At 41.8% G+C, this 14,695-nt stretch overlaps 1 protein-coding gene across 2 annotated transcripts in view; it reads right to left on the reverse strand.

The window, feature by feature from the left end:
* Positions 1–14,695, reverse strand: part of BABAM2 (BRISC and BRCA1 A complex member 2) — a 437,376-nt gene that overhangs the window by 92,060 nt on the left and 330,621 nt on the right. For both annotated transcript variants that reach the window (XM_081253809.1, XM_081253808.1), the window contains exons 8-10: positions 8,868–8,967; positions 5,805–5,875; positions 2,926–3,008 (exon numbers count right to left, since the gene is read on the reverse strand). In XM_081253809.1, coding sequence (XP_081109935.1) covers positions 2,926–3,008; positions 5,805–5,875; positions 8,868–8,967 — 254 coding nt within the window. The remainder of the gene's footprint in view (positions 1–2,925; positions 3,009–5,804; positions 5,876–8,867; positions 8,968–14,695) is intronic.

Below are 14,695 nucleotides of genomic sequence, written 5' to 3' on the forward strand. Positions count from 1 at the left end.
TCTCTGCCACCCCATGTTCAACTCCCATCTTCATGACAAGAAAAAAGGGAATAAGTGGTCCCATGGGGGTTGTAACCAAGCAAGCAGATGCTTCCAAAAGAAGGTAAGTTTCAGATGCTTAACTGTATGACTGAATAAAATGCATTACCTGACCAAGCTTCACTATGATGTTACAAGTCCTACATTTTAGATATAAGAAAGAAGCAAAAGGGTGGAAATAATTTATTTAAAGACAGGCTGTGAGTGAATGATGGAGCAGGAAACAGCATCAGAGTCCCTTGATTCACAGACAAGGTCTTATCTGCCAAAGAGCCGAGAACGTGGGTCATGTCGCTTAGAGCTGGAGAGCAAACGGCCTGGGGAGGAAAGGAGTAAGAGCCTAAGGAAACACTTTGGAAAAAGTAAATTAAACAGATCTCGAGGTCCCCGTACCTGTTCTAATGAGTGTCTGGGGGTTCTATGTTTCTGAAGAAGGTAATCAAAACTAAGTGAAGATATGGCTTTAGGACTTAATTTTGCATGTGACAGAGGAAGGTAGAGAAGGGGCTGTAGAAATAGTGGATACACGGTACTGTGGGGAAAACAGTCTTTGGGGAATAGACCCTCCAAAGGAACAAGAACTGCCGTGACACTGAACGCACTGAGAGGAGGCCCGGCAGGAGCTGAGAGGTGGACGCTCTTTTATCCCTGAACAGCTCTCCGGCCAGGCCCCGCCAGAACAGGCAGCCTTGAGATGCACGTGGAAAACACAGGTGAGAAAGATCAGTGCCAAGGATATCTTTTTTCCCCTTATATCTGATATGATCTGACATCATCTTTTTTGAAAATGGAATCATGGCTAGGAGACCAAAGTAAGTTTCGGGACAAACCGTTGAGATTTCATGCCACTGTGGGATGAAGAAATTGGTTGAAGCAGTCATCTAATTGAGTGTTTGTAACTGTCCTTCTGTGTGTCCTCCCTTCTGCGTCCTTCTCTCACAGCTACTCTGGGAGGCCTCAGACCATAGCCACCACCATTCGTGGCAGGGTACAGCTCCCTATTGCTGAGCTGGGCTAGAGGAAACACACCAGACTAATCCCCCAGGCAGCTGTCCAGGGTCATGAGACACAAACCAAGCATACAGTCAGGATCTGGGGTCAGGTTACCAGGCTAGAAACAGAATCACTGGGATCAAGATGGTGGGGCAAAGTGGACAGAGCAAATAGGAAGTGAGATCTCAGAAAGCAGTTAACACTCAGAACAGAAAACCAAAGCCGTGATAAGGTCAGAATTAAAAGTGAGAGCTGGAAGCAGCAGTAAGAAGTTCAGCTCAGTAGAGCCACAGAAGATGGTGAGCAAAGAGGAGAGTGCCAGGAGGCCTTGACTGTGGGACTTCCTCTTCCACCTGGCCCTGTATTGTAGGTTAAGCTCCATCTGCTGATGTCTCCACAGGACTTACCAACCAAATCCCCAGTGACATAAGAGGGAACTAAAACAGAGGGAGGCTTGTCCTAGTGATTTGAACAAGGTCATATAATTAGTTGGAGGCACACCCAAGATGAAAATCTTCACCTCTCCACTCTCTGCTTATCTGTACACATAATTAATATAGAGCAACATGCTTGCATTTTTCAGATGCATTTGAAAAGATGGTCCCAGTGTAAGACTAGTTATCGAGTAGGAGCTCCGTATGAAGCACTGCATGACAGGTGGTTATCACTGGGAAATACCTTAAACGAGAGGGATAACCAACTTCTTAGAAGTACGTATGGCCAACTCTCAATTATCTCTATGCAGATTATACCGTGGTAAGGTTTTCATTAGAGCTTTCTTCCCTCTACCACTATGGACATTTTTGGGTTTCTTCCCCTACTATCTGTAGATGTGACGTCAGGTAAGACAAATTAAGAACTATTTTAGCCTAAGCAAATCATAACCAAGAAAGTAAAACCGCTGGGAAAGAAAAATCCCCCCAAGTCATTATCTTTACACTGACAGCTTGGCTAAACAGGGCCAAAGCTGTGCATCCTGAAATAGTTTATTAAAGTCTAGGGTAGTTCCATATACTGAGTGAAGTCAACCCAAACCCACTGCTTTTCTGTAACTGGACTCGGGAGGGCTGAAACTTCTGTGCCTTTGGCTTGAAGTCTGGGCATGCTGCATATCAAATTACTAAAGACTAAAGCTCGTAGCTGACTTGCAACTCAAACCTGGCACCATGGGTCACTGGTTCTTATATAACAAAGAAATATACAAAAGAGACTCTAAATGATCCATTAAGCGAAAGCCGGAGCAATGTTTACTGACTGATTAATATAATACAGCAGGAATTTAAATATGCCTACTGTGTGGAAAACACTGAGAAGTCATGTCGGGAATTCATTAAAACACAGTCCCACCTTTAAGATATATATTATATATTACCAACATTACAGATTTTTTTCACTTAATAAGAATGATAACCAAATGATCAAAGCAATATGTTTTGAGTAATCTTGAAAGTTTTGAGGCCTGAATCTGGAAAGATACTTCGAAAATAGAAATCTCTCTAGGGTAGGGTTTCTTAAATTCAGCGCTACTGACATTGTGGTCTCAATAACTTTTTGTTTTAGGGACCTGTCCTACGCATTGTAGGATGTTTAGCTGCATCCCTGACCTCTACCCACTAATGCCAGTAACAACAACCGCCAGCCCTGGTCCCCTACCCGTCGTGACAAACAAAAATGTTGCCAGACATTACCAAATGTCCCCGGAGCAGCAAATGATACCTGGTTGAGAACCACTGATTTAGAGATATTTTCTCTTGAAGACCATGCAGTAAATATACTTATGCTAAAGTAAAAGGAACCAAGTCAGGACACTAAGGTTTGTCATATTCATTAGTACATGTGGTTTAGTACATTTTAAAATGTAGGCTGAAAGGCTAATAGCAAAAGTATACTCACTGTGTACAAGAAAACAAAAATCTTTCCACATCAGCAACAGAGTGAGTTTTGTAAAGCCTTCTGCATCATATTCCACGACACCCCTAAGTAATAAAAACATACACACAAACAAAAAACCCTCATAAAAACAAGGTATAAAGGAGATGGAAACAAGTAAAGAATATATTCATAAAGTCAGGGTTATTGAATCCGAGATGCATTTAAGACAAGTGAGTGTTGCCACAGGAAGGATGTGGGATTTGGAATGAAAGCAGCTAGGTTTAAGTTACAGCTTTGCCATTTTACCATCTGTTACAACCCCGGGCAAATCATTTAACCTTTGGAGCCTCAGTTTCCTCATCTGTAAAACAAATCTAATCATATTTGTAAACTTCATCATGGAGTTGTGAAAAACAAGTAAAGTAAACCATAAAATGTTATGCAAATGTTAGTTACTAGTGATGGGCAAAAGGACAAATGAAGAAATCAGGGCAACAATGACCCTATGTCTGTACAGTGATAGTGAAGTCTCACTTTCACTTAGGCACTGAACAGTAACAAGCAGTGACAATATTACTAACTATAGGATTATATACTACTTTCTTCCAAAGTATTTGGAATCCTTTCTCTTGTGGCCCCCTATCCTCCCCACCAGGCTCAAGACGAAGTAGCAATGTTAGCTGGGTGGACACTGGGTTCAGATGGGAGATGCACGCTTCATGTGTCAATGGAGAACAGCCTCTGAGCACGGAAGGGCCTGGAGAGAATTCTGATAGGCTCACCTCCCCCATTTCCCTCAAGAGCTAAGTGCTTAGGGGGTGTTACCATAACGTGCCAGTACTAACCACACAGCGAGGACAAGGATAATGTTGTCTCTTGTCCATACAAGGAGGCCTTTGTTGTCCTTAGAGATGCCTTCATCCTGGCTGAGTCAGGCCAATCAGACCATTAATACTGATGGCCTCCAGGTTTAAGTAGGAAGGAACAGTTGAACTCATTGGGAAGGTAAGGGAACTAAGGCACTGAAGGCTTAGTGATTTGCTCAAAGACTGTTGATACATCACTAAGATCTGCTGACTTAAGTCAACAACTCTGTTCACCAGTCTGTATTTCTTTTAAGGATATGTAATTTACTCAACATTATAACACTGATATCTAAACTTTTTAGATCCTGCATCCCGTAAGCAAAAACAAGCACAGAATCCTTTTCATTACGCATATAGTACAGTATATGGTAGTACTTGTATACGATTTTGTAATTGTATACAAGTACTACTATATTATATGTATAAAAAAACACCAAAATGTACATAAACCGAATGAGATTTAAAAACAAGTGTAATTTCGATTTTCACCCTTCTCGTGAATGCCAATGGAGTGAGGTGGGGCACACACCCCTGAGGTATGTGCACCCTGCTTTGGAGGTCATTGTGTTAACGTCTGCATTTTCGATTATATATAAGAAAGACAATCTGACTCAAAAATGAGACTAACGGTGTCATTTATTAACCACTGTTTGTATCATAAGCACTTTCTCAAAATGCTCATAAATAAAGCTGAAAAAAATCTTAAGTATTAGAGACTCACGTGAGAGACAGTCATACTGTTTAGATATTGATACTTCTATTTTGAGGATATGCAAATTTCACTGTGGATAATGAGAAAATTTCTTGAAATTGTTTTGATGAGTCAGAAAATTTGCTTATAATTATGCCACATTTGTAAAATTATACCCCAACTTTATTTTTTTTTAAGATTTTTTTTGATGTGGACCATTTTTAAAGTCTTTCTTAAAATTGTTTGTTTTGTTTTTTTTGGCCTCGAGGCATGTGGGATCCTAGCTCCCCGACAAGGGATCGAACCCACACCCTCTGCACTGGAAAGCAAAGTCCTAACCACTGGGCGGCCAGGGAAGTCCCCCCAACCTTATTCTTGACCTCATCTTCTCTTTCTTATTCCTTTTGCCCTAATTTCTTCATTTACTTATTTAAAATTTTAATACACACACACACACACACACACACACACACACACACACACACCCCACTTCTCTGGAATAAGGTGGGAGATAACTAGACCACTAAAACCCTTAGGGCTTAGTCCCCCCAGGTAGGTAGAGTGATCCACCTTTTAAAGAAGACTGTGAGGAAAGTCCATTCCCCAACTAAGCCCTGAGGGAAAGGTTGATAAGGGCTCTCCCATCATTAAGGAAACAGCTGCAGAGCAGCCCACCACGGGCAAAGGAAAGGGCCAGAGCACAGGGAGGGCTGGGAGGAGACGGCCACCCTGGAACTGCAGCTACACACTTCCCTCCTCCCTTGTGGGGCCTTCTTCCAACTCCTAATCCCAAGTGTGAGTCATCGGGATGGTGTCTAATGCCAGACTTCCTTCCTGAATCTCTGTGGCCCTGGGGGGAGTGGCGGTCCTATCAGGAGACCTGAGTCCTGGGAACAGGATCCCAGCCTGGCTTTCTCTCTCTGAGGTGTGTGACTTCCGCTGGGTGCCTGAACTGGCCAAGGTTTCGGGGCTTTCTTCAGTAGAATGTGCCAGCCACTCCTGCCTGCTTCACCTCATGACTGCTCTGTGATGACGGAGGTGAAAGTGCTGTGCAGACGATAAAGAGCCCAAGAAGAAGCAGGCCTTACGCCCACTGTCACTGCAGTGTTTGGGGCTAGTCATGCTGCTGCTCCAGGGAAGATATTTGATTCTACTATTTGCTAAAGAATGCTAAAGAAAAAAGTCTTCCTGGGAGCTTCAGGGTAAGCAACACACCAAGAAGAATCAAAATGGCATTCCGAGGTATCATAGGGAGGAACTGCTATTTTCTTAATCAAGCCCTTATATTAGGGTCATCAGGACGGGAGTGCGTCATTGATTCGTGGTTTAAACAAAGAACTTACGTGCCAAAGTGACTGAGAAAAGCAGCAATATACTCTCTTCTTTTGTGATATCCTTGAATCACATACTGCACCTGGAATAGGAACCCAAGCTGAGAAGTGGAGTAGGAAATCATTAAACATTTTATTATGTAGAATTTCAAAGATTCAGAGAGGTAGAAAGAATAGCAAATTGAACACCCATATTCCCACACCTATATTCAACAACTGTGAATATTTTGTCTAGTTGCTTTATCCAGCCATCTACCTACCTATCAACCTGTCAATCAATCTTGCTGAAATGTTTCAAAGGAAATTAGAGACATCATGACAGTTTGCCCCTAAACACGTCAGCATGCATCTCCAAAAAACAAGACATTTTCCTGCATAACCACACTACTGTCATCATACCAAATTTAGTAATCATTCTCTGAATTCATTTAGTATGCTGTCCATTTTCAAAACTTCCCAATTGTCCCCAAAACATTTTTGAAAAAAGCAGGGTGTAAACAGGGATCAGGCATTTAATTTAGAAAGTCTTTTACTATAGTAAAAGTAGTACTTCCTGGGGTGTGGATGTGTGTATATAATATTGACTTTCCAAAGAGACTGGGCTAGTTGTCTTATTCTGTATTCTCGATTCTCTGATTGTTTCCTTCCGTTTTTCTCTACCTTCTGTATTTCCTAAAATTGGAAGTTAGAGCTAAAGGTGTGACTAGATTCAGGTTAAATATTTTGGGCAAGAAAACTTCCTAGGTGATACTGAGTTTGATCATTGGTTAAGGTGACGCCAGCCAGACCACTCTACTGTAAGGGGATGTTTCCCCTCTGCCATAGTGAGTAATCCAGGGGTACACCCCTCAAAGCATGGGAAGATCTAGTTCCCATGAACCTTTTACTTAATGGTTTTAGTATCTGTTGGAGATCCTTGTCTGAATCGATTACTTCACTAGGGCCTGAAAAAATGGTGATTTTTGTATTCTCTCATTCCGTCTGCATTTATCAGCTGGAATTCTTTATAAAGAAGAGCTTCCTCTCAGCAAATGGGTCTATTTGGTTATCTTGAACTACAACGCCTATTGAAAAGGCACAGTAATGCTCCATCCTTTCTTTTTAAGCTCATAACATTCAGAATAAGGAGTGTTACAACAGGAGATTTTATTTTGCCTTTTTATATTTCCTTGCTATCACCAAATGACAGTTTCTATAAAAAAATTTGTGAACTCATTAAGCTAGGCATCTGAAAGTTAGTCATTTACCCATCAGCTTCTAACACAAAAATACATTCCTTATGAAATGTCTTCATAATGGGTGAAAGAAACAGTGGGACAAAAAGACCCCCCAAATTGTTTATACTGGCTGTAGTCACACTGAGTTTCCATGGATAACAAAAGCTCGAGATAAAGTGCTTGAAATAACCTTGACACAATTGGTACTGATAGCCATTTGTACCCTTTAAAAGTAAAACAATTCTATTTATATAACAGGGGTTTTATGTCAATTTATAAAAACAGTGCTTGCTTTGCAGGCTTAATGCAGGATCAGAAATGTTATTTTGGGAAAAGAAAAACAGATGATAAGTTTGCTTAAGTGGCTTTGTTTAAAAAGGGGATGAAAACAGTTCTGTATACTTGATTTTAAAAACAGAAAACCATTCTAACAGAAACCCACAACAAAACTGGCTATAAAGATAGATTCCAATGTAATTATGGAAATTCATTTGAAGAGATTGTTTCTAAAAGCAGCCCATACTGTCCTCGTTTGTGGCAAGGAGAAGAACATCAATTTTAAAAGACAAGCAAAATTAATGAAAGGGAACCAGATAAGAAAAACTGACTGAGTCTTGTATTTCTGGGAAAATGGTATTATAATTTTTTGAGGAAAATGTATGACTAGAAATTAATCTCAATTGGAGAGCTTTAAAAAGGCTTTTCTTCTTGGTTCTGGAAGACCAAATTTGCATTTTTCTCTATAATACTGGGATATCTAGATTTGAAGGCAGTGCAAAGTCTCCCAGTGTAAATAAGAAATCTGTCCTCTGATCGGTTTTGTAGGAGGGCAGTGGCTGGGGGAATTTGGTCCAATGAGCAGCAACCACCCTGTGAGAGTTAAATACCCTGGAATCTGTGCCGAGCCCACAGACTGTGGAGTTGCCAGATTTTAGTTTCTCTGACATTTAAAAAATAATACTGAAGCCTTTGAAATATTATTATATTTCTAAAATATTTTCTATATAGAGATGAGCTATCTTTTGAATGAAAGAGACAAACAAAAGATTTATTTTCCAAGCCATTGTGAACAAGTCAACAGGAGCAAAGAAAATAGGATTTTTGGAATTAAGCAAACTGAGTCCACGTGGGAGAAGAAACAAAGTCAGTATTGCTGGCGGATTAATATCTCTGGTTTTTAGCTACATACACTGGCTGGACATTAACAAGCATATTCTATACTTGGTAGAAATAGCTGACAACAACCATTAGTGGAAACTCAGCTACTTGCCAATGTAAGGGCTCATTAACACAGCTAAGAGATGGCTTTAGATAATCTGATGTGCCTGACTGTAAGACAAGCTGACCTGGAAATCCTGCCCCTAGAAGCAGGACTCTGGCAAACTGCTCCTAGACATGACAGGGAGAATCAAGAACCAACTATTAAGAAGTGCAGTACAGAAAAGCAGGAAGAGATAAAAGCAGCTCTACAGAATTACTGTGATATTAACAAGTGGCAAACACACACACACACACACATGCATGCAACAGATAATTGGGAAATGAAAGAGTTCAAAAATTTTAAACTGTAAGAAGGTGTAAGATCTAGCAAAAACTTAGGGCATGAAGGAAATTCAAGAAAGAGGAGATGAAGATAAGACTGGAACAGGAGGTCAGAATCCTCAGAAAAGGAAGGAGGGCAAAGAAATCAGGAGAGAAACTGATGGGATGTAATTCAAAGTAGGAAAGGTCGATGTCAGACGGAGGTTGAAACTAAGAGGATGGGGTGGAGAGGACGGTGTGTGCACCATGATGCTGGGTAGATGACACTGGAGGAAGGAGCCTCACAAGGTGGGGGAGGCAGAGGACTTGCTTTTACCTTGTTGGTGAGCAGGTGGCACACTTGAGGAACATAATCAATGAGACATCCTCCTCCTGGAAAAGCTGGGATATGAAGAGCCGAGGAGCCGCCAAGTGCACTGAAAGGACAAGAGTACAATGGACACTTCTCTCAGGGCTCAGGCAGTTTAAGTGACACCCCAAACAGACCTGGCTTCTCGTGTCCACCTCTGCCCACCAACTGCCTGAGATAATGATGATGGTTAAAGGGGCTTCCCTTTATGACTACATTTCCACATATATTTTATCCATTTTGTTAAAACAACATGTTCATGTTACACATGACTAAAAACTAACGATTAACGACAACTCCTGATCCTATCACACAACAGTACAAATTAGCAAATTTTGATTGGCACGGGTAAATGTCTTACCAACATTAATGGATTGTACCTGTTACTGAAACACAGACTTTTATACTCTTGATTATGCCCAGTTCATAATTGCGCTGAGCAAAGGTAAGTCATTCATTAAACTGAACAAAACTGAACTGACACAACGGTGTAATAGTGTACCAAAGGGGCTAGTTCTGCAGCTCACCGGCTTTGTTGCCTTGGGCAGCCTCCTTGGGCCTTAGTTTCCTCATTACTAGTGTGAGGCAGGTGGTCTAGGGCAGGGGATGCAAAAGCCTGGGGTCTACCCAGCCCAGGCAGAGGTTTTGTAAATGAGTGGAGAGAACGAGGTGGGGACTCTCGAAGGAACTGGGGATTTTGTGCACAGTGGGAAGGGCTCTCACTGATCCGTACCAGCTATCTCTGACATGTAGGAATACAAGCCTGGTCTTACCAGATCCTAATTTTTCAAGTGAAGCCAGAAATCCCGATGATTTAATCTCTCAATTTTTAACTGGTGGCAATTAATTAAACATTTTCTGAAACACCGGGGTCCCATGTCTGTGGGTCAATATGGGTAGGAAGTGTGTAACTAATCCCAGTAAACACTGATATTCAATTCATCTAAACAAGAAGGTACAGTCAAAAATCATCAATCCAAACACGAAGACACTGTTGATTCAAAAACATTTTCCAGAACTTTCCTGGAGATTCTCTTTTCAGTTTAATTAACCAGCGTAAGATTATTAAAAAAAATTGTTCAGAACCGTACAGCATGCATTTTGTATATCATCCTTAATCTTGATTTCATCTTCTTTCCTACTCTCACTTTCCTTTGGTCCTGATTTGTTTTTCTTATTTGAATTTTACTTTAACGTATATATTTCTGTAAGCCTCTTAAAGCCTCTCTGTAAGACAACGGGATATAAAAAGACCCCTAAAATCTCTTAATGTTGTGATTATTCATTATCCAAGTCCCCATAGTAACGAGGTTGTAAGTGGAAGCAAAACATTTCACAACAGTAACAGTCTAGAAAATCATTCTCAAATAGTGTAGAGCAGATTGACTCAGTCTAGAGTTTGTGGTACAAGGAACAATATATGTAACTACTCGAAGGACTCCAGATCCAGCCTGTCTCCCTACTGACTACAGATTTCTGAAATTAATTTTTCCGGTAAAAATGAATATTATGTTTATTTATTTACAGGAATGAGAAATCCCAAGAAACAAATAAAATTCCAGGTGGTGTGAGCAACTCAATATGGAGTGGAAGTATTCGCTGTTGACTTATCCTACTCAGATGGTAATTAAAAAGCACAATAACTGACAACTGAGAAAATTCTGTGACAGCGTTTGACTAAGTATGACATTAATATGTCATGTACACCCTGCAACCGCACAGAATCAGCAAGAACATAATTTCCATTTGCTACTCTCAGAGTAGACACTGGATGAGATTTAGCCTCAACTCTGAAGAAGGCTAGGAAAATTCCTCCGACTTTCTGTGAACGAGGGGAAGGCTTTCTGTCCCCTCTTTTCATGCAAAAGTACACAGAGGGCACACTTCTCACTGGAAGTGTCTAATGGTTCCATTAGGATGGAGAACGGATTAAGAAGAAAATTCTAAAGTACAAGAAAAATAAATCCAGTATTTACAGCCTGTGGTTCTTGGAATATCTGCATAACAGAGAATACCAAGATCCAGGCTTCTCATAGGTTGCTTAGAGGAACAATCCTTAACATAATAAAAAAAAAAAAATTCGGACAGTTCTCTAGAATTGATAGTAATGGCCTTCGACCTGTAAATAGTATTACAGGATAAGATCTTAATCATTCACTAAATTGAATACAAGGAGTGAAAGCAGCTGTGTGGGTAATCCTCTCAACTTGAAACTCTCTCTCTGCCTCTGAAATACAGCCATTAAACAAGAATTACCTATAATAATAGAAAGAAGCAGAGGTATGGAGAAATCCAAAGACCAGCTGCTCTGCTGCCAGGCCCATCTCTCTGCACTCTGCTTCTGTGACTATCAAGCACTAACCCTTGTTGCTAGGTGCCTTCTCATTATCTAATTTAATCCTCTCCACAATTCAATGAGGTGGGAATTATCACTGTGATTTTACAAGTGAAGGAATTGAGGCTCAGAGGGCAGAAGAAATTTCCCTGGGTTCACACAACTAGGAAGTGGTAAAGCCAGGATCTGAACTCAGGGAAGCCTGTTGCCAGAGTCCAGGCTGTTGTTACTGCTGAATTATGTGCCTCCCTGAGAGCAGGGGGGATTTTAATCTTGAAAGGGCTACAAGGGGACTTCCTGGTGGCTCAGTGGATAAGAATCCACCTGCCAATGCAGGGGACATGGGTTTGATCCCTAGTTTGGGAAGATCCCACATGCCACAAAGCAACTAAGCCCGTGCGCCACAACTACTGAGCCTGCACTCTAGAGCCCACAAGCCACAACTACTGAGCCTGTGTGCCACAACTACTGAAGCTTGTGCGCCTAGAGCCCATGCTCTGCAACAAGAGAAGCCACCGCAATGAGAAGCCCGTGCACTGCAACGAAGAGAGCAACCAAGCCCATGCGCCACAACTACTGAAGCCCGCGCACCTAGAGCCTGTGCTCCGCAACAAGAGAAGCCACCGCAGTGAGAAGCCTGCGCACCACAACGAAGAGTAGCCCCAGCTCACCGCAACTAGAGAAAGCCTGCACACAGCAATGAAGACCCAATGCAGCCAAAAATAAATAAAAAATTAAATCTTAGGGGAAAAAAAAAGGGCTACAGGGATGGAAAGACGCAGTGGGTATGGCTGGTAAGTGAGCAGGGTCAGGATTCCAGTGAGGCTAAAGGGCTTCTAGAAGCACTCAGACCACCACCGAAGCAGGCACTGTGCTGTACAGCCCATCTCCCCTTACAACTTTCCACAAGGCAGCAGGACAAGCATTCCTCCAGATTTTGTTCACACCTCAGTACTCTCCCACCCCAACCATCAAACATCCAGATTCACTGCCTCTTGGATGTGAGGGACCGACCACTCTGTCATGTCCAGTTGTGAATGACTTAGCTGTGCAGGGGAAGCCTCAGTGTGTGAAGCACTTCAGATACCAACAAGGATAGTTTTAAATGAGAGTTGATTCTTTAAAGGACACTCGCTGCACGCTTTATTTAACTCAGCAGTTTCTCTGCCTGTGAGGGTTCTGAACCTGACTTCCAGCATCACACGCTGATAAGTGCCGCTGATTCATGTATAAATATCCGCCTCATTGGTAAATATTTAACAGGCTTGCTATAGCCTGAATGCTGCCCTGATCGTGCTGAATAAACAAAGTCAAGTGCCTTGAAATAAAAGAGCTATTATGTTTTCAAAGTGTGCAAGATGGAGGAGGTAAGGCCTTGTGATCTCGAATCCTTTAATATTCATGAATCAAAAAATACTGGGCTGAGCATGTACAACAGAGAACTCACCCTGTGCAGGGATGCCCGGCCTCACTGAGCCATTCCCAGGAATGCAGGGCTGGCTGGTGAGAAGCAGGGCCTCACTAACTCACTAAGTGGCTGAGTTGGGGCTGGGGAAGGGGTGAGGGGGAGATGAAAGGGACCAATGGCTGTAGACTCTTCTGATCTCTGGAGCGGTGCAGGGAGAAAGCAGGGCTAAAAGGTGGGGAACCAAAATTGGTGTGGCAGGGTCTCAGGCTGAACTTGGGAGAAGAAACAGGTGAAAAGGGCTGCTTTGATGAGAAAGCGCCGTCTATCTCTTTACGGACTGTAATGAAACATGAAACTGCCTGATAATTCTTAGAACTGAAACTGCATCTGTGGATAGAAATTAGAAGGACAAGAACAGAGCTCGAGAAACCTTTCCAACAGTGGAGTCGAACAGACCGAAAGTTAGCCAGAAAAACATTTCCAGGTCTGTCGCCTTGGCTCTAAAAGTCAAATATAAGAACTGTCTATGTACTAATACTATTGTTTCCATGCAAATACAGCTAATTGAGCCCTTGTGGACCTTGCTCTGTCAGCAAATACTCAGAGCGTCTCTAATATTGAAGACTTGGATTGGCTACAGTCAACAGCGTAAAGGAAATATTTTTGAGCATTTTGACATGGAAAAATGCAGGCAGTCAGCCTGTCTGCAAGCTTGACTTGGGACAATAGGGTTTTAACTCATTATGGAATAATAACTCCCTTCTCCCCATGTTGGGCTTTACCTTACTGGCCAAATAAAATGAAGAAAACATGATCTGGCCCTGGAGAAATCGAGAAGGGCCAGTGATTTTCAACTGTAGTTCTTGCTGCTGCCAAGTTCGCTCTCTTTGGTCTTACTCAACTTTCCCATGAGTGCAGCGGGGATAACACTACTCTCAAAAGGACCCATCTCTCTCAAGGGTTAAAGTAACAATTAGAGTTACACTAATATTAAAATAGCACCACGCACTCCAAGAGAGACGTTATTCAAGAATGCCTCTTGTGTGGGTGTTGTATGTCCAGGGTTAGGTCAGAGATGCTTGAATCGGCCTTAGTGTCCCCTTCCGCCTTTGAACCGGGTGCTGAGGGAGAGGAAGTTGCCCTGGTTGCCTCCTCCATAGTGTGATTCAGGGGAGTGTTGGAGGGTGAAGCATGGAAATGGGGAACTTCAAGGATGATAGATGGACACCAGCGGCCACTAGGCCCCAAGCTAAGAGACATCTAAAGAAAGGTGAGCCTTCAATTCAATCCAACAAACACGAACTGTATGCCTAAATCTGTTTAAGGACTTGAGTTTTCCATTCTGAATATGTGACTAGGGCACCACTGTTAATTCCTTTCAAGGTAGAGAAATGCCAGGGACCTCAAGAATCTAGGGCACTCTATAATGACAGAGTATGTTTCCTGGTGGCTTGCCAGGACTGCCATTACAATAAAACAAAAGTCACTGTTATTTATTGAGTATCCACTTTTGCCAGGCACTCTTATAGGCATTTCGTTATCTCTAAACCTCCCAAGGACTCTGCCAGATAGACCTAATTAGCCCAAGTTACAGATGAGGAAACTGAGGTTCTAAGAGTCTAAGTATCTTGTCCAAGATTACTCAGCAAGTAAGTTGCAGAGATAGGCTTGAATCCTAGTCTTTCTGGTTCCAAAGCCTGTGTCCTTCTTCTTTAGAAATTCTTTCATAAGAAGGATGGTGTGGAATTTCTAAAACTCTTACCCCTACTAATCTCTACCTACATACTGAAACAGTAGTATAAGTGGCTGAAATTATCCTCAAAAAGCCTTCATACATGAAATTCATCACCTTCTCATCTCACTTTTTCTTAAGATATCATCTGTCACAAGAAGTTAACTGGGTAGGATAAAAAAAAAAATCATACGTAGGTTCTGAAAACCCAAAAGTACATAAACACTACACCATGGAAAGAGTCTGCTTTTTGTTTTTCTTTTTTCCTAACTGGATTTTCTTTTTCCTAGTAAAGCATTTTCTAGAGCTGCTGTTAGCCC

This window comes from Mesoplodon bidens, assembly GCF_964165515.1.
Source record: "Mesoplodon bidens genome assembly, chromosome: 14".
NCBI classification, from domain to species: domain Eukaryota; kingdom Metazoa; phylum Chordata; class Mammalia; order Artiodactyla; family Ziphiidae; genus Mesoplodon; species Mesoplodon bidens.